The sequence below is a fragment of the Micropterus dolomieu genome, linkage group LG17 (assembly GCF_021292245.1).
Source record: "Micropterus dolomieu isolate WLL.071019.BEF.003 ecotype Adirondacks linkage group LG17, ASM2129224v1, whole genome shotgun sequence".
NCBI classification, from domain to species: domain Eukaryota; kingdom Metazoa; phylum Chordata; class Actinopteri; order Centrarchiformes; family Centrarchidae; genus Micropterus; species Micropterus dolomieu.
The window spans coordinates 11,121,016-11,141,194 of NC_060166.1; the positions used below are offsets into that span (position 1 = coordinate 11,121,016).

The 20,179-nt window shown below is 43.2% G+C and overlaps 1 protein-coding gene across 3 annotated transcripts in view; it reads left to right on the forward strand.

The window, feature by feature from the left end:
• Positions 1-18,628, forward strand: part of sik3 (SIK family kinase 3) — a 37,977-nt gene extending 19,349 nt beyond the window's left edge. Inside the window, exons 6-26 of one of the 3 annotated variants that reach the window (XM_046073282.1) lie at positions 2,174-2,297; positions 3,385-3,503; positions 3,844-3,954; positions 5,029-5,163; positions 5,857-5,937; positions 6,498-6,607; positions 7,305-7,461; positions 7,599-7,748; positions 7,844-7,917; positions 8,963-9,097; positions 10,622-10,763; positions 12,865-12,984; positions 13,351-13,409; positions 13,570-13,679; positions 14,441-14,610; positions 14,738-14,859; positions 15,631-16,400; positions 16,603-16,757; positions 16,920-17,049; positions 17,141-17,267; positions 18,436-18,628. In XM_046073282.1, coding sequence (XP_045929238.1) covers positions 2,174-2,297; positions 3,385-3,503; positions 3,844-3,954; positions 5,029-5,163; positions 5,857-5,937; positions 6,498-6,607; positions 7,305-7,461; positions 7,599-7,748; positions 7,844-7,917; positions 8,963-9,097; positions 10,622-10,763; positions 12,865-12,984; positions 13,351-13,409; positions 13,570-13,679; positions 14,441-14,610; positions 14,738-14,859; positions 15,631-16,400; positions 16,603-16,757; positions 16,920-17,049; positions 17,141-17,262 — 3,096 coding nt within the window. In that variant the 3' untranslated portion in view covers positions 17,263-17,267; positions 18,436-18,628. The remainder of the gene's footprint in view (positions 1-2,173; positions 2,298-3,384; positions 3,504-3,843; positions 3,955-5,028; positions 5,164-5,856; positions 5,938-6,497; positions 6,608-7,304; positions 7,462-7,598; positions 7,749-7,843; positions 7,918-8,962; positions 9,098-10,621; positions 10,764-12,864; positions 12,985-13,350; positions 13,410-13,569; positions 13,680-14,440; positions 14,611-14,737; positions 14,860-15,630; positions 16,401-16,602; positions 16,758-16,919; positions 17,050-17,140; positions 17,268-18,435) is intronic. The other 2 variants (XM_046073283.1, XM_046073284.1) reach the window with 2 other exon arrangements.
• The last annotated feature ends 1,551 nt before the right edge of the window (positions 18,629-20,179 follow it).

Below are 20,179 nucleotides of genomic sequence, written 5' to 3' on the forward strand. Positions count from 1 at the left end.
ATCCAAGCTCTGCGCGTATCAGTCAGTTGTCAGGAAAGAAAACAAAACTTCTCTGACGTGCTAATAACCAAACTAACGCTAGCTCGTCGCCTGAGAATGGGCAAGTGTCTGAAATTCAGAAAGCCAGAGACACGGACAAGCTTGGCGCTTGAGGCTGAGGGCAGTGCCGCTGAGGTTAGCATAACAAGCAGGTCGGAGTGCGAGCCAGTCACACTTTGGCGAGCGCTAATGGAACAGCGGAGCTGGAAGACCCGCTGCAGGTTACTGGTCAGTTAATGTTACAACAGCAACGAAGAGCATGGGTTTGTATAAGAGTAAAGTTATGTGAAAGGAAACATCCAACTAACGTTAACACACATTTAAACTTACATCACCCAAACTGGAGCCCAACTTCTTATCCCCACTGCCTTCAAGCCAATAGGCTACTATATAATACTGTATTTCAAGCAGCCTTTAGATGCTAACACAGAATAGAATTAATAATCACAAAAGCAATTGGCATATTATATAACCATAAATTGGTGCAGAAAATGTCTCCAGAATGCAGTAAAGTGTTTAATGCTCCAAATCTTCTAGGGGAGGACCCCCAGACCCCCATTTTTATATTTCCGCATTGAATATTTCATCAAATAGTGTTAAAATATGTTCTTGTCTTGTTCTCGTGAACCCAATATTGTAAATCGTGAATGTAAGCTAAGCGTATCGTCACACCCCTAATCTGAACCCTTATGTCCCCACCACTTTTCAGCTCAAAGTGACGTCCTTGATTAATTTTATCTTATCAAATTACAAACACATCACAAAAAGTTATAGTGTGTTAAATATTAATGTATTATAATAAAATATATTATTAAATTCACGTAACTTTGTAAATAATTTTCTCGGCCTTAAAATTCAGACAGATTTTCCATTATACAGCAGTGAAGTTGGTATTAAATTTCATCCTTGGTGGTATTAAAAAAGTCTTAAAAAGTCGAGAATCCTGGGGGTACCCTGATAATTAATAAACAAAAAACTTGCTGAAGAAGCCCACTGGGGAGGATCATTAGATACAACCATTAGATCTGGGAAAAGTCATTTAGATAGTTTTGATGCTCTCATTTTTCCATGGCTCTGCACCAAAGCCAGCAGTATTCCCTTTACACAGCAGCAATAACGTATTACCTAAACCTATAACATAAACATTAATGTAATCAAATCAGATATTAAACCAAAGCTATTCGCCACTGCCAGGGCATTACCTTTTATGTAGCTTCAGAGTCTAATTTTCTTATATATTTTTTTTCTGAACAGGTATTAGCAGGTATCTTTTATCAGGGAGCAGCAGAAATACAATGTTCAGTAGGGTTAGGACGATGTCCACATTCAAACATCGGGATGGACGGGGGGGTGGGGGGGGGGTGTAGTGGTCGTCTTATGTGCATGTGTTCACTCGCACAGACTTTACTTTGTTAAAAACTTGAAATGACGTTACAAGTGGTGGATATTTTACAAGCACGGACCAGGTAACGTTAAAGCAGCCTTGAACACACAGGGTGCAGATGTTGGTTTGGGTTGTTTGGGTTGTTTGAGTTGTTTGATAGGCTGCGTCATTAACAAGCAAGCGGCTCACCTGCTGCTGTTATAACGGATCGTGGGTGGAAAAATATGGAAAAAGAGATGACAGCATAGTCTGCTGAAGCCTCCCTCCGCTGCTTGTTTGGGTGGGTGATTTGCAGGCTGAGGCGAAAACGCGTTAACGTGCAACTAGGGCTGCAGCTAACAATGATTTTCATTATCGACCAATCTGACAACTATTTTCACGATTAATCGACTATCACGATTAATCGACTATCTAATCGACATTTTTCTTACCAGAAAATGACTAAAACAATTAATCAATCAATTATCAAAATAATTGTCGATTAATTTTCTTTCGATCGACTAACCGATTAATCAACTAATCATTGCAACTCGACTTAAAAGATGACCAGTTTGCAACTTGCTTTACGAACCTCAGCTCCTCCGTGGCCACCACCATCCTTTCTTTTCTTAACCAGCCAGTTTATCAGACTCATCTGAAAATTGAAGTGTAAATTAAGATTTTATGTATAATCAATATAATTGTTTGTTGAAGCTCAATCTAAAAATAATGCACTCATTGTTTGTTTCCTGCTGTCTTTTCTCTGTATAGAGCTTGGGTGTGGTGTTATATGTGTTGGTGTGCGGCGCCCTGCCGTTTGATGGCAGCACTCTACAAAATTTGCGGGCACGTGTCCTCAGTGGCAAGTTCCGAATCCCCTTCTTCATGTCTACAGGTAGGACTCCAGTAAACTCTTCCTCTTTCCCATGTCTCTCCGCCGCCTTCTCCACATCATACCTTAAACGGTGTAAGATGTCAGTAGCTTTTTTCCCCCACCCATGGGCCAGGCAAATTCCGAAGTGATGTGCTACTAAAAATAATTTACCACTATTTGCCTGAAATGTGGCGATTAAACGTGCCCTACGGCATTTTCTTGTTAAAAAAACGTTACGTTTTCAGTGCCTTCTCAGCAAAACGCACAACCCTTGTCATTGAAGTCTAATAAACATGTTGAGTGCATTTCCTTCCTCTTAAAACATTTGCAAAGCAGACTTTTGTGCAGTGCCGCATGCAGAATGTTTCCACGTTTGCTTGCTGGTGCGTTACCACAGCCAACTGCTGAACAGCAGAATAGTGTGACACAGATGGCATGACATTAATTGTACCACCCCGTCTGTGTGTACTATGTGTGTCCTTGTGCTTGATAAAAACAAAAACATTGCTCCAAAGCGCTCCCAGTGTTGACAAATTTCACAGAGTAACTTTTAACAGTAGCTTTGGTCAGCTTCACTTTGTGTTGGTTACATTTTATTTATTATTATTCCAATAGTGACAAGTATGCACACTGGACAAAATCTAAAGACTTCTGCACTATATTATGTCAACAGATACAGTGGAGAAAACGGAACAAAAGGATTTACAGCGGAGTGGGTGGAGAATTTTCTGTGGATATTAAGATATTTATTTCTACCATGAAAAGGACATCAGAATGGGATCAACAAGATCCACAGCTCTTTACTTGCAACCTTTAACAGCAACCATTCAAGCCTAGTGTTTGATTTGAGTATTTGATTAAAATATTTTGAGTGGATTATCACTTTAAGTCACGCTTTGAAATTACAAAAGAAATACAGACTAGGTACATTATGTTTTCAGGGCTGATCCACATAAATTTAGTTTCTGAACATAAAACGGCCACAATTGTGGAGAAAATGGTTGTTGCTTTGCATGTTTTTCAAACAGTTGAGCTGCTTTAATATATATTATGTATCAAGTGGCGTTATCTGATGTGAGGGCATCTGTATGTTTGTGTGTTATTGCAGACTGTGAGTACTTGATCAGACACATGTTAGTGCTGGAGCCCAGTAGAAGGTTGTCCATGGAGCAGATCTGTAAGAACAAGTGGATGAGATTAGGAGACCCGGACCCTGACTTCGACAGGGTGAGACCCCTCTAGAAATATTCAGCAGTCAGTGTTTTCACTTATAATGTATAAAGTATCTTCACTTGTAATGATTATTTATCTATCGCAAAATAATGTTTTCCACTTTGATGGTGGGGAACAGTGTTCCTTCTGTGCCTTTGTCTCTGTGTCCATTGTATGACATTTGTGACCTTTTGCTAGAGATGTTAAAGATTCATCAGTGAAAGAGATGGATAAATTACTGTTTAAATTCTATCTGATCAATGAAAAGGTATTAACCGACAGTGCACCCAGTTGGGACCCTAGTATCATAGTAGCTCTTTCAGTATTTTTAACAGTTGTATCTTATCTCTTCCAGTTGATAGCGGAGTGTGAGCAGGTGAAAACGGAGAGAGAGACCGAGCTCATCAATGAGCAGGTGCTGATAGCCATGTCTGAGATGGGCCTGGATCGAGAGCGCACACTGCAGGTTGGACCCAAATAAGTAGCCTTGTAATGATGTATTTAGATTTTAAGCAGTGTCTTTCGTCAAAAGTCATCCTAGCAACTAATTTAGTGCCCGAACGGTGCTAGGAAGCTATTGTTTTTCTCATAATAAAGAACATATTTCTCTTTTAAGAGAGTTTGCCCAACGCAAAGTCAGCCATTTTGGATTTTGTGTGTTGATTTGAATTTTCTAAACACGTTTCATGACTTTAGGTTGCAATTGCCCCTCGCTAAGCCCCGCTCTCCTTAGTTGTTGTTGCGACCCCTGCCGAGCTTTCCATTCTCGCACTGTACATATGCCGTTTACAGTGATAATGGTGGCAGATTTAACGTTGATATTTGCTGTAATTTTTGAAACACTTGGTCTTTGATTTAACGGAAGTAAACAAAAGCAGGTTTCAGATTTCTAGCTGAGAGGTGTGTATTTTGTTAGCTAAAATGATTACCCCTTAGAAGATTTTATAAATGTAGCTACCTAATGTTTAAACTTCTTCACTCAGCTGAGAAGTCCATCCATCCATCCGTCTTCATCCGCTTATCCGGGATCGGGTCGCAGGCTCAGCTGAGAAGTCTTCGTCTTAAATATGTAAAGTTATTTAATGGCTGCATGCATGATGTAATGGGGTTGGGCGATGTCTACAAACTTTCCATAGGACGATGTCTACATTGAAACATTGGGATGGACGACGGCCTTGGGGGCGCGTGTGCGTGCGCAAGGGGGATATGTCACCTATGTGACATTCATGCGTCATAACGCTACCTACAGGGAATAGGAAGCAATTCCCATGTGACAAAGATTATGCGATTTTACATGAAATTGACATTGTGTTGTTGTCTATACTCTATAAACGGCAATATCATGTATTATTGTCGTTTGCTCTGTAGTGCCCCATAGTAGACACAGGAAGTGATATCATCTTCGCAAAGTGCCAGTCATGTAGATTCTGAGCCATTACAGCTGACGTCTGGTGACTCTCCCACTGAGACCTGCTTGGATGTGAAGGCCTGTTCAATACTGCTTGCAGCTTTAATTTTATCCTGCTTTTCCCCCCTATAGTCCCTACAAACCGATGCATACGATCACTACAGTGCCATCTACAGTCTGCTGGCTGACCGCCTCAAGAAACACAAGACCCTGCGTGTTGCCCCGCCCACACTGCGCCCCATTAGCTATCCTCTTAACGCTGTACAGGTAACTTCTTGTCCGTTGGCGGCATGATGATGGTGGCTTTGCAGCCTACATGGTGTCAATTTTCAACAGTTTGTATAATGTTTTTTTTTTAGCGAGTTGGAGTTTTTTATTTATTTTTACTATAGCTGTAAACAAGATTTGTAGAGTCAGTGGGTCACGCAGTGATCTTAACATACACTATAGTTAGCCGATTAATCCTATGTGTATCCGTCTATAATATGAATTGATAGTGTATAAATCGATTCTTTGTAAATATGTTGTCAATATCCAAATCGCAGAAGCTGCAATTTTTTGATGAAAATGTGTGACAAACAGCATTATAATGAAGTACTAGTGCCACAGAGGTGCCCGGCCTACAAATCTTGTTCTCCAGATGTAAGAAAACATGTTTGTTGGGTATAGACCCCAACAAATGTCACATCATCGCGATAGTTGTTGGTAAAAATAACAATTGTGATGCAAAAATAAAAATTATCATATCACAAATCACGTAATATCGATCAAAATAATAATTATTTTTATTATTTTTTTTTACCATATGTGCAACCTAAATGTCATGATGGAGTTGATTGGCTTTAACACACATCTGCCAATCCCACTGTACTAAGGAGATTGTTGTCCTCACATGACGTTTGTGTGTGTGTGTGTGTGTGTGTGTTGTGTGTGTGTGTGCGCGCTTGTGTTCTTGCCCAGCAGACTGATCCACAGGGTAATCCTGTTAGCATGACTGTTCCCCATGTCCAGCTCATCAACCCAGAGAACCAGATTGTTGAGGTGAGTCGACGATTGCTGCTTAGACCAGGAAGGACTTGCTCAAGGAGATGAAATGGCTTCAACCCTAACTGCTTCTAACTTAAAGAGTTTTAGTTGTCACTCCTTTAAAGGAGTCTCTTACCTAGCAAGGAATTGCCACAATACTTCTTTTGTAGGATAAATCAATTAACACAGCAACATCCAGTCTTCATACTTTTGATGATTTGCATGTTTATAGTCACTGGCCGTATTTCCATTATTTACTGTTTACTACAAAAGTTCACTGCTGTTAGTGTAGCTTGGCATCCATCTCATACACACACATAATCACACATACATGCGCGCGCACACACACACACACAAAACCTCAAAGCTGACTCACAAATGCTGTGAAACACAAGAATGCGTCAGATCACTGCATTGCAGCAGGGATTTTAACTTTTGGAGCATGTTTATTAGAACTGAGCTACATTAAAAATGTACATGATGTTTTGATACATTGCCACACAAGCATGCAACACACATACACTACCACAGCGATTACTAATGACCATATATATGTGCATGTATATATTGTTTAGCCGGATGGCAGCATGGCGCTGGACAGTGATGAAGGGGAGGAACCATCTCCAGAGGCCATGGCTCGCTACCTTTCAATGAGGCGGCACACTGTGGGGGTACCAGACCAAAGGTAACACATGAACACACAGCTCTTCAACCTACCATTCGGGATTTTCTTTTCTTATTGCTACATTATCAGCAGTATTTTTTTTCTCTTTCTGTAACTGTTAGCTGGAAGGTCTGTAATTTTAGTTGACAGCTGTTTTTTATGTCTTGTGTGTATAAAGTACTTTATTTAAAACCATAATATTATGTTATCACCCATCATTCCCTAGGATTTTTATTTACGCTGCTATGTTTTGTTAATGAGCCATTACATTAAAATGCCTGATCTTGTTTATAATAACCCAAAAACTTAGTGAAAGTAAGTCTGTATCTTTCAGCAGTTCTAATTTGTCTCTCTTCTGTGGATAAAGCCTACGCCCCGGAAAAAATGTATAGTATTGGATTTATGGGTAGAAGACTGCGTCAAATTTGCATTTCTTTAAGCCAATTGTCAAAAGATGGTATATGCTGTGTTTCTGCCAACTACTGATCAAAACAGAAATCATGTGTAATAGTTGCTAGCTTTTTAAATAATCAGTGAGAGATCACAAATATTAATTGTGAGTGTTTATTGGTGGGCACATCGATCCAGGGATGGTTAGGTATGGGTTATTTAAGGGGCATTTAAATAATCTATCCCAGATAAGACAGGGACTAGTATATTCTTGCACACATACGTAGCCAGTAACTCCTTCCTGTTGTTTTCCCTCCTCCCACCACAGGACAGAGATGCAGGAGGACCTCCAGAAACTGCCACCAGGTTTCCCTCGTGGTGCAGTGCCCCAGCCCCCCTTCCCCCCACTGGCCCCCACTATGGGCCAAATGCACACACTCATGCCCACGCAGAGCTTGCAGCCCACACAGCAGCTGGAGTACAAGGTATAGCCAGTTGGGTTAGATTAGGTGTGGCCTCTGGAAGTCATCAGTTGATTTGCAGGAACCCGCAACCTATATCGATTTTTCTTTTTTTCTTCTCCCTTCTCCAATCTGACTTCCTGTGCCTGCTGATCCTCCAGGAGCAGTCGTTGCTGCAGCCACCTACCTTGCAGCTGCTCAACGGCATGGGGCCTCTTGGTCGAAGAGCTTCCGATGGCGGGGCCAATATTCAACTACACGCTCAACTCCTCAAGCGACCTCGGGGGCCCTCGCCGCTTGTTGCCAGCCCGGTCAGGATCTGGATTTCTTAATGTGTGCAGTTTGTTTATTCTCCCTTCATATAAACTGGAGTAGTGGTGACTGGTTAACTCTTTGCCTCCCTTAGCACCCTATCCCTGCGGTAGCTCCGGTGGATGAGGAGGGTTCAGACGGAGAGCCAGACCAAGAGGCTGTACAGAGGTAACCCACCATGATGGTTTTTGGTGAAGGGGTATACTGTACAGAGGTGCTGTCTAAACTGGATTCTCTGCAGGGCCTGTAACCTGTGATGGGGAAAAATGAGGATTCAGCTAGCTTTCAATTTTAAAAGTTTTCAGTATTTATTAGATTTTTAGTTTCGTAAAGCTTGATCTCAAATTATTTTATGATTTACCGTTTGTAGTTGGGAAAACAGATCTGCATTGCTGCCTTCAATGTAAGCAAACCTTTTGACATAAAGCTTAGTTAGTACTTTTTTAGAGGAGGCCAAAAACAATACGCGTTAACAGCAAATACTAGGACCCTGCAGTGTGGAATCTAGAGAAACTGTCCAAAATCTTTGACATAGAAGGAGCTGAATGTAGGCCAGGGTGAAGATAGGCACAGGTTTGGTTTATGGAGTTGTGGGGTTGCATTCAGAAGTCCAGGTCAGGGTTTCCCAGTTGGTCCTCTTCAGACCGCACCTCCTGTAGACTTCGCTGGTGTCCTGGGTTGCTGGGAGTGAGTGCCTCTAGGCTGCTCTGCTTTATCCCACGGGAGGTGGCCACTCTGCTGTGGTGCTTACTCCATTTCTCCTCCTTTCTCCATCGCGCAAGTGCCTTCTGCCACAGTTCCAAACTGAATCTGCCACCAAATCCAGCCCTCCTATCTCTTAAACTCTTTGGCCAAGAGCTTCTTTATCTCTCATTTCAATAAGTGCCAAATTATTCTCACGCTTTCTCACACAGCTTTGCTAACTCTGAAGCTTGCAAAACCAATTATTTAAAAAATGTCAACCAGTCCAATCCTTAAATTGGAAGCTGGTGGGTTATGTGATCCCATAAGCTATAACATCCATCTATGGTGTAATTTTATTCTATGTTTTTCTGATTGGCTAAGATGATATGAATGATGGCACCCATTGGCAGAGGTGGGAAGGGGCGGTCCTTTCCCCCCGTCTCCATTAGCCAATGAGGACAGAGAGCTGACCAGCGCTGCTTCCTGTCTCCCACCCTCACCCCCGTCCTCCCCCCTCCCTGCGGCCCAGGTACCTGGCGAACCGCTGCAAGCGGCACACGACGCACGCGCTCACGAGCACATCGCATGGCGAGCCCTCGGCAGAGTCACAGCGGCCCCAGGGCCCCCGCCAGAGGGGGGGCTGGGCCCCCGACACACACACCCGGTGAGGGGACACGCCCGCTCCGAGCTGTATATGCACACACACACACACACACACAATCACACTCACACACATTAAATGGGCATATTAAGCTGAACTGTCTTTTTTTTCTCTCTCACACACACTCACTTACGTGCACAGTTGATTTTACACATACACATTGGTGATGATGTATTCACACCATGTGAAGGCTGTGCACCTTCCAAAGAGGAAGCATATTTTTTTGTTAATAGTGGTTTTGGAGGTGGAGGATGTGGCACATGACAGACTTATCGCCACATCACCCGTAAACCACTATCCAAAGTAACCGTTTCTTCCCAACGAACCTGGAAAGAGCAGGTATGTGACAGGTTCACTCCAAAGTTTTAGCAGATTATTAATATATCAGCAACCTCTCAAAGCTAAATCATTACCTCTGTATTTTCTCTCCAACAGCGGCCATATTTTTGTGTTTCGGTGTTGTCATGTAGCAATTCTAGCTGTTGTCCCCCAGTATAGTATAGTAGTAAGTATAATGTGTCTCCAACTCAGTTTGTTGACGTCTTTTGAGAGGCTTTTGAGAGTATACCTTTTCTTTATTGTGATTTTTTTTTTTTTTTTTTTTTTTGGATTTGGATGAAGTGGTAGGCAGGACCTGGCTGTTGTTAAAGAAAGCATTTTCCGTTGAACTACAATGGTTGTGTAAAGCCAGAAGGATGTGTCTTTGTTCATGGGATACTTTTTGGAAAGCAAATGGACCGTGATCACCTGGCCAGTTTTTGATGAAAAAAGTGTTTCTGCATGAAAGTGACAGCTGCATCAAATATCCACCTGGTTCAGTTATTTAGATCTCTATGAAACATGCCAACACATGGTGGTAGTTTGTTTACTTTTTTACTGTGTTATGTAAACTGGCTTATCTCCTAAGCACTACACAGAGAAACCTCTGTCATCAGTGGCAAGTTGAGGAAAGAGCTTATTTATAGAAAACAATATTCAAAAAGCATTCCTTTAATGTCCTGTATTGGCAGTGTTGCCCTTAGATGAACTTCCATTAACAATGGTATGTATGCAGCTTACCTTTAACTAATGATCAGCTGTGACATGTAAGGTTTTTGTGCCATTGACTTCAGCTGTTAATGTGGTGCAGTGACCTCTGACACAATGTGTCAGTGGTTTAAAAGTGATATAAAATGTAGTCACTGTGCAACACTCAGAATATTACATCTAGTTTCCAAACACTGAGTCGTAGCCAGGTTCCCCTCCATAACCTCTGTCGTAATCGAGTGGATGAAGGAAATCATTTAAAGATTTATTTAACAAATCAGTTGTGTGAATTTGTGGGTCCTAATATTTCCTACACTCAATGTATCACAGTCAGATATTTTAACTTGTAATATATTGTGCAGGTTTGAAGAGCTCAAGCTTCTTATGTCTCTGTTTCTGTGTCTGTATGACTGAATATGTGTGTGTATCTGTGTGCGTGCACGGGTGTGTGTGTATTTGTGTGCACACGTTTGTGTCTGCTCCCTGTGGTCCCCTCTCCAGATCCAGCTATAAGGACTGTAACACCCTTCATCTCCCCATGGAACGCTTCTCACCTGTCAGACGGTTCTCAGACGGCGCCGCCACGATCCAGGCCTTCAAGGCTCATCTGGAGAACAGCAGCCTCATTAAGCAACTCAAACAGGTACATCAGTTTACTTAATATCAAGGGATATCATCTCCCTTTTTTCCCCTTGTGTGCCTAGCTTTATCCAAAGACAAATTGAGTTATTTTTTTCTCACTATCTGTAGGAGAAAATGAGGCAACAATTCTGTGGAGGGTCAACAGGTTTTATGATCAATATCAGTGACTCAACAATTACAACAGTGGTGCAACACATTTGGCTCTCAAGGCTAGAAGTGCAGAAATTGTGATACATTGCAGCTAGTCTGATGCAGTTTTGACTCTTGGGAATGCACACCAAGATTCCTGGCACTGCAAATGTGCTTTATGAGCTGAGGCAGACTCTGTGATGTAACATTCGGTGTAGGAGCAGTCACTCTTTGGATGTATACCACTGTGATGAGCCCCGCTTATTGGCTGGCTGCTGCGTTCTGCCTCCTCATGCTCTCTGCTACCATTTCATAACAGAAACAGTCAAGCTACAGTGAGAAGCTAATGGTGTCAGCTCATTTCTGATTTGAAAAAAAGTCCAGAGTGTTAATCTGAGCAAGCTTAGTGCCATTATTCATCTCTGACCAACTGTGTTTTTCCCATGGTCTTCACATCAGGCATTCGGACGTCCTGACACAAGGGATATGGTCTTATCCTTATAAACAGCATGGCAGTGATATGCTAAGACTGAAAAATGTTTAAATTGAAATTGTTGACAGATCTTAATGACAGGGATGAAAGTTAGGCCTTGAGATGCAGCAGGAGTGTTATGTGACCATTCACTCCAGATATCACTAATCTTAACCAGCCTTTTTTGCTGTTTGTGATCAAGTGAGGTGACCAAAGCGTAAACTAGTGAACCAGTCTGAGCATTGTTATTAAACACTGATGCAATTTGAACGTACTGCAGTGTTGACGCACAACATACAGTATTCCTTAAGGTGAGTTCGGACTGAGTCTTTCACCTGAGAAAACCGCAAGCTGCTTCTTGAGACATCACATCATTTGCAGTGACACTACAGTGAGATTACCTCACCCAATAGGAGGCGTAGGTAGGGAGGAGAATAATCACCGTGTTCGCTGTGCACTGACATGCTGGGATTATCATTGCTCCCAAGTGTTAGTATGGGTAGGGGAGAAGTTAATGCACACGTGAACTATACCCTGGGTCAAAGAATGTGTCTATTCTACAACTGGGAAGAAACTGGAAGTAAAGAAGTGCAGGGACAACTCTACGACCTCCACGACGAGTTCATCATACATGTTGTAGTTGGTCACACAAGCTGGCAGGCCTGTTTCATGACTTTGGGCTTCAGAAAGTGTTTATAGACATTAGGTTTCAACATCTCATTTGCATGTGGCAGGAAATTGGTTCAGACTTCTATTCCGCAATGAAATGTAACTGAATGTGATTTAGTGTCATTAACTCAAAGCATTAGCTTAATTGTATTAGTGTACCTGTGTTGTTCAAGCCATTCGACTACCTTTAGGATAACAGTCAGCCACATGACGCCACCACAAGGTGTTAAACTTTGGTTCCACTGGGAGCTGTAAAGTAGAGGAAGTTGTCGCCACACTAAACACCATGAACTAATTCCACAATGCACAATTCGCAAAGAGACTGTTTATATATGATGGTTAGTGCTGAGATTTGCTGCTTTGTAACTGCTAGCAAGATGGTGATTTCTTAAAAATATTCTACCACTTGCTGTTGATGAACCGATACATGTGGGGTGGTTAAGGGGCAGTGGATAAGACACATGCCTTTGGTGTGAGAGACCCGGATTCAATCCCCCAATGTGACCCATCCACCATTGTGTCCCTGAGCAAGACACTTCCTCCAGAGGCGTGCGACCTCTTGCATGCATATTGTAAGTCGCTTTGGATAAAAGCATCAGCTAAATGAATAAATGTAAATGACTGAATTTTACTGTACATTTTCAATCTGGGCAAAATAAGAATAGTAAATAAAATTTTGACATGCAGTGGATTTTGTTATTTGTTTATCAGCTATCCCGGATGTTGCTACTTTTACTTGTTAGCTACTTTTCTAAAAACACATTAGCCTCAATTTATAGTACTTCCCTTGTTAGTGTCTAAATTTAATGTTTGGGGTCTGTGTTTTCAATAGGAGTGCGAGCAGCTCCAGAAAATGTACGCTGCCCAACAGGATGAGCGATTCCTGGAGCACACCCAGCAGCAGCATATCCTCTACCAGCAAGAGCAACAAATCCTCCACCAGCAAATCCAGGTATTTCAAACTGACAAATGGCCGTTATAAAGATGTTATTAGAAGCTAAAGCTACACTCAGCATCCATGGTGGTTACATCAAGCACGGTGATGTTTGTAACAGTTTACCTGACCTTGTAAAGCATAGAGATCATACTTGCGTTGCACTGTGAAGGCTTATCGCAACTCTTGCATGCATTATATTGAACTACGCGGGTATCTATAAAGCACAGATGTAAGCTTCATAGAAAGTGCTATTGATTTGGTTCACCTGAGGCTTGGATATCCGGCTCTGTGGCCTCTTTTGTCTCTTCAGCTTGATTCCTTTCTTTGGGTCAATCATTATATTGAAGCTTTGAGTCAAATTTAATGTGTCTTTGCCTGCAGGGTCTGTCTTTAGGCCATGGAGAGAGCCAGCCCAGTCATCTAACCCACCAGCTCCAGAGGTGAACACACACACACACACACACACACACTTGCGCACATATTACTCATCAGCTTTTGAACAATGAACTTGATACTGTGGTGCAGTGTTATCGACTGAAGTGTTACATCATTGTCATATCACTCTCTTCTCCTCTCCTACTCTGTCCTGTCCTCCCTCAGGTTGCGTATCCAGCCCTCCAGCCCTCCGCCAACACATCCCAGCAACCACCTCTTCAGACAGCCCAACCAGAGCCCTCCGCCTGGCTCTGCAGGCATAATGCAAGGGCATGGTTAGTAATACCATTGCTACAAAGTTTTATTGCTTCAAACAATATAACTAATGGACATGCAGTGCCTTTTTAAACTTGGGATTTTTAAGGAAAATGGATAGATCTGTCTTCCTCTGATCAGAATCCTCTGACAGATTTTATAAATAGGTGACTGGTTATTTGTTGTTCATGCTTGTATGACAGTTGACTTACTATGATTTTATTTGTTTCTTTGAAATGGATACTGGCCCTTTGACATGCTGGGCGATTATTTCTCTTGATTACTCACTGGCTTTTGTCATCTGTACACAAACACTGAATTCTGACATATGTTCATTTGGAAATTGTTGAATAAATAATGTAGTAGAAGGCGTAGTTTAAGCTGACAAAATGAAAACAAAGTGCAACCAGGAACAGCAGGTGAATAAACACATCGGTCTCCAGAAACACAATAACTGCAGATAACTATGTTGAGAAAACTGATTGTATTTAGTCATTGCAACTGTACCATTAGTTAGGAAGCCAGTCAGGATCGGGCCTAATAATTAGAAGAGGAGTAGTAAAAGTAGAAATTTAGTTGGTACCCTTCCAAGCAAGCTTAGGTAGACTAAGGAAACTTTGGAAAGAAAAATCTATGCAAGACTTTGAACTTTCTCAGGTTAAACTCTCTGTTTCTGTGCCGGAGGGATTTTGCTGGGTCAGCAACTTAGACAGTATAATGATGTCAGCTCTCAGTAACTGTGGCCAGAGGTTTTGCTCTAATGACTCCTCTCTTCTCCTAGGAGGTCCGTCACCAGTGCAGTACCAGCACGGAACTCCGGCATTGTATCAGGGCCAGAGTGGCAGCCCGCCTCCCACGGGCATGCCTCGCGTCTCTCTACCAACCAATCAACAAGCAGCATCTGCTCGTCCCACCGTCCCACTGGCACAGGGTGTACCTCAGCAGCAGCAGGTGAGCCAATGACGTTTTGTTTTTGTCATTTTTGTCTCTACTGGTATTTTAAATGAATCTTTCTTGACTTTATTTAAAGGGTGATACTCTGATTGATAATCAGTATGAACACTGACTGTTTGTGCAGGTGACCATTCAGGTTCAGGAAGTGGAGCTGGGTGCGGCGCAGAGACAGGGCTTTTTGTCCACGCCGGGGGGACACAGAGTCCTCGGGAAGCAGCTGAGCGCAGACAATGCCGAGTCGCACAGGTGACCCCATCCATCCTGTCACCACGTCCCCTGATGGCCACCAAACCCTCCTAACAATACCAATGGACTGTTTCTGTGTCCTTTTTTTGCTTTTAGTTTTTTTTAATTTTCTGTTTCATTGCTCCATTACCACGTCACTCACAACAGACACCATGCTGTTTGTTCTGTTTTTACCATGTTAATCATTGTATGTTTCTCACTGTTTTATTTTTTTTACATTTCTGAAATGTCCATTGTTTTTTTTGTTTTTTGTAGTGTTATTTTATTAAGGGTTTTTATACTTAGATGTATAATTCTGGTGTTCGGGTTTAATGTGTGAGGGGTCAGACTTTGAGGACACTTTTTTTTTTACCAGTATTGAAAATTAATGTAAATCCATCATCACCTTTGCTGAGATGACATCCTCAACAAATTCTCCTCCTCAGTGTAGCTGGGTGAGTTGGTTGGATGTACGTGTTTTGAAAGTATATGTAGTAGTCAGTCATCCTGTGGCCCCTGACATCATCACCCCATAAACACCTGAAACCAGGACTGACTTCACTGAGAGAACGTGGAACACTTACTCAAAATGTATCATTTTGAAATGTCCTTACACCTCTCAGTAAATACCTGAACCTGGACGTGGCCTGAAGTGTTTGCTAGGTTGTCTGTGTGCAGTGATTTAATGAAAGCCTAATGTAGATTACTGAAAGCTAATTGATCTATTTGCATGGTGTAGAGGATTTGGGAGCGTGTTGATGCTAATTATCCTCTGCATTCCCTCCTATCTAGTCGCAGCCTTGGCCGCTTCACATCAGGCTATGACCAGGCTCAGTTCAATCCCCACCTCTTCTCTGGCGACGCCGCCTCCCGGGGAGCCTCTGGGGTTGTCGGCTCCTACAGCCCCTATCTGCAGGGAGCCTCCCTGAAAGTACCCGGCCTGGATGGTTACCAGAGCGGGGTGGTGGGGAACAGCAGCTACGGCACCCCCTCTACACTACAGCAGGCCCTGCTCTCCCCAACTCCTTTGGACTACCGCCCCCCACAACAGCACGTCACCCCCACACTGCAGGGCCTCCTGTCCCCCCGCCACTCTTTAACAGGTCACACCGATCCCAGGCTGCCCCCCCAAGACCTGGCTGCCCTGCTGAAGAGGCAGAGCCCCCGGCCGTGCCCGCCGCCCCCCACACCACCCAGCGGCGCACCCCAAGAGTATGGAGAGATGTTGCTGCTCCGCCAGCTGAGCCAAGGTGAGAGCTTAGAGCCGCCGGCACCGCAGGGTTCGTCTGGAGGCCAACACTACCACCACCTCCTCCAGATTCGACCCCCTGAGGTCCAGCCACAGCAGCACCCGGTCCAGGCACCTTGCCCCAGCTTACCCCACTCAGAGAGCATGGAGGAGGATGAGGTGCCGGCTGGCTACCACCACCCACACGAGGGCCTGCTGGTCAAGGCAGGAGAAGGTCATGAGCTACTGGGGCCTCCCCGAGGAGGCACCCCACCCTACAGCTCCCCTACACACAGGCATGGTGGCTACATAAGGAATGCTCAAGCAGCTAGAGGTAAGACCTGTTTACGTAGCTGTTATAAAACTCGCTACAGAGATTTCGAGTCTAGTGTTCGTCCTGACCTTAACTTTTGAGGTCCTTACATTTGAAGATCTCGGACATTAAGATAAACATCACAGCAGTTTATTTTTAACTCTTGGTAAAGTCATTGCACTTTATATTTGGTTTACACATATTCCCTAATGTTTTCTGTCAGAATCTGAGCATGTGGAGTGCAGGCCCCCAGGGCAGGCCATGGAGGTGCCTGATCATAATGGTGTGGGCTATTCGCGAGGTCCCCAGGGTGACGCCTATAGGTCCCGTGGACAGCTACAGCGCCACCACACCATCCAGACCTGTGACGATGCCTATGTGAGTGAACCTTCGCATTGGTTGAGGGAGGGGGGGTAATCGGCAAATTATAAACATACCCAGTCATCCACACAAAGTCCTGACTCACCACAGCTGCTGGAAGCTGTTTAAGTGTCAGTAGGGTTTTCTCTGTTTGTGTAAAGCTGTTCATTTTCTGTCTAGGATCAGGCAGACCCCATGTCTGGGATGAGCCTGCTGGCCGGGAAGGCACTAAGCTCCGCTCGCATGTCGGACATTCTCAGCCAAACGTCACTGACAGGAAGCCAGCAGCTGCACCAGCGGGAAGAGTCAGGTCAGTAGGAGACATGCGTTTATCTACCTTTTTAAAATTTGTGTGGATTTTCTTTGTCCATATGAGTAAAATATGTGCATTTTTCATGCAGTGTGTGATGTCGAGGGGGAGCTCCATGCGGCAGCCTGCTACCCCTCCTCCTGCACCAGTGACATGCTCCTCAGCTACAAGCCCCCTGACTTGCAGTACAGCATGGAGCAGGCTGGGGTCTAGCACAGGTACCTAGTACTCTCTCTCGCTCGCTCGCTCACAGTATACATGCTCACATCTGAAACAAACTTTACGTGCTTGATAACTGTCCCACCCCGAAGACATCTACACGCCAATACCGATTTATATTCTAGTACGCTCGCTCGCTCGCACACGCGCGCACACACACACACAGCGAAGGTTTTTTTTTATTTTATTTTTTTTTTATACATCAAGCTACATCACATCTTTAATTCTAAATGAGTATGATGGCAGCCGAAGCTTGTTCATACAGGTTCCTTTTGGCTCCACATACCCCTATAAATTACTTTGTGAAACTCATTTTATAGAGTTAATATCATAACCACGTATGAAGTGCTTTTGTCCTTGCTTTTATGGTTTGCTTAACATTTATTACTTCGCTTTCTCTGCACGTGTCCATTTTATCTTTTTATGTTCACTCCTTTGCAGATGTTATTATGTGTGGAAAAATGATTACCTCCTTTGGACCTTTTTTACATTTTGTTTTACAACACTGAATCCCAGTGGATACTAGAGTTACAGCGATAACCGGTTTCATGGTACCACCATATGAAATTTGATCGTTTTCAAAACAATGGAAAATCTCACCTGCGGACACACACACAACTACATTAATTTGGCAACTGTTATAATAATTGTTTAGAGCACTTGTGATGGCATTTCTCACTCTTTTCAGAAGTATTATAAACCAAACAATCAATCGATTTTATGGCGAAAATATCCATCAGAGTAATCCATAATGAAAACAACTATTAAATATTGCACTTTGATACAAAACAGTTCTAAAGAGCTCCACTTTAATCAACTACAACACAAAAATTCTGCTTTTACATTAATGCATTAAACCATTGCAACCCTAGTGGATACCATTAGGCTTTTTGACACAGATCAATCATCAGACGCCAATGAGTTTTTGTCTCAAGCTCCAAAAACATGGGATGCTGCATTACCCATAATGCAACTTATACACTGCATCCTTTCATTAGACCCTACCTGCTCCCCTGGTTCATTTTTATGTCTTTCAAACTCCACATCCCCAGTTTTTAATACAGACTTTCTGAATAAATGTGTAGTCTTCAAGCCCAAGCCAAGACAACCCTGAAAACATCATCAGGGGTTATAAATATTCATTTCTTTCCCTCTATCTCCTTTTAGGAAGCGGTCTATCCTGTGTACAGCAGTCCATATCAGCCATCCTGAGTTGTGTTGACTTGAGTTGAGCAGCATCACGCCAAACCACCGCCGTCTGCCCACGCGGGAGGCACTCTACGTCCATCTGTCTGTCTCCATCGGTCCCTGGGAGGGCAGTCTGCACGAGAGAGGGGGAGTGTTGGGAGGGTGTAGACATTAGAGGGGTGGGGGGTGGGGGGGTCACAGGCGGGGCCTCGGGATTCAAACGTCAAAGTGCCATCATTTTTCTGCACAGACATCCAGCGTTCATTGCCACGGGATGTCTCCTCTTCACCTCCCATCATGGGTAGATTGGGGTTCCACTCCTCCCTCTTTCGACTCGACCCCCTCACCTCCTCCCCCTACAAACCTGGCCCCAAGCCCACCTGCTGCCCTCACCTAATCCTCCCCTTTCACCCTTGGTCTTCTATTAACTGTTGGCATACTTCATTATGTGCCTCATTGGCCAACGCATCGATACAGTCTTGCAAGAACATAGAGTCCAAAAACACAATGAAACATACACACTGCTGCCACAAACCCAAAGTATTCACATCGTGTGTGTGTGTGTGTGTGTGTGCGCGCGCGCGCATGACTGGAAAAAAAGAGGTGAGCGGAGGGTGAAGGTGTCTAGGAGGTTCAGTCTGTTCCTCTGTCTCCCCCTCTCCTCCTGCTGTCCTGCAGCAGATCATTCCGGAGCAGGCTGAAACCTCAGCAGTGGCGGCCACTTTTCGGCCGGGTGGCGGGTGTTTTGGGTCAGGCTCCAATTGGGCAACAAAACCGCTCTCTCCAAAGATGGAGCTCAGTGACATCGCACAGGACAAACCAGCTCTCTCATTGTTGTATTTGTTTGTATTTTTCTTCTTCTAGCATTCATTTTATTTTTTATTTTATTTTAAAAATTAATTTTTAAGGCTAATGTCCTTGTAGGCATTATGGTCAATATTGTTACTCTTATTGTTATTACTGTTTTCTGTAAAAGAGGTTTTATTATAATGAATATTATTATTATTATTAAAGGAAAAACATTTCTGTGTTGCAAGGACAACAATGTTGTTCTTCGATTACTTAAGTAATTCTGCACTTTCGGTTCAAGCTATCCTCTCTGTTTCCACCCCTCCTTGCAGTTTCTCGATCTCTGTCATGCGGTTACCCTGCTTTCCAAATCCACCCTCCCCACCTCCTCCAGCCCAGCGACTTTTCACCCACCTTATGTACCCCCTTTTCTCCATCCTCCTTTCCCATGTCAGTGACAGTGTACTGCATTGTGGGTAGTTTTACCAGACATTTGCTCCTTTCCTTGTACAGTGATGCCATGTATAGAACGCTATTGCAATATCTATATCAAATGTTTTCTTTTTTGTTACTTGTTTGTTTTCAGATGTTGGGGAGGCTTTTTTTTATATCTATTGTTTATCATTTGTATTTTTGGATGTCTTCAAAATGTATTCTTTGTTTTTTTGTTTGTTTTATGAATCTTGAGATTTCTAGCCAAAAGAGGACAGAGAGAAGAGACAGTGCTCTTTCTGTGTCGTAAAAAAAAAGATTGTTCTTATTTGTTTTAATATTATTATATCGAGACACTTGAATAAGAGGAGAGTAATTATTTTGTTTTGCAAAGTATCATTTCAATCGATGTTGTTGTGACTGTCATTCTTGATGTTGGGCCTGTTTTCTGTTAACGGGGTAGTTGTGGCAGGCTATACAGGGTCAGGCTTTGGGCTTTGTC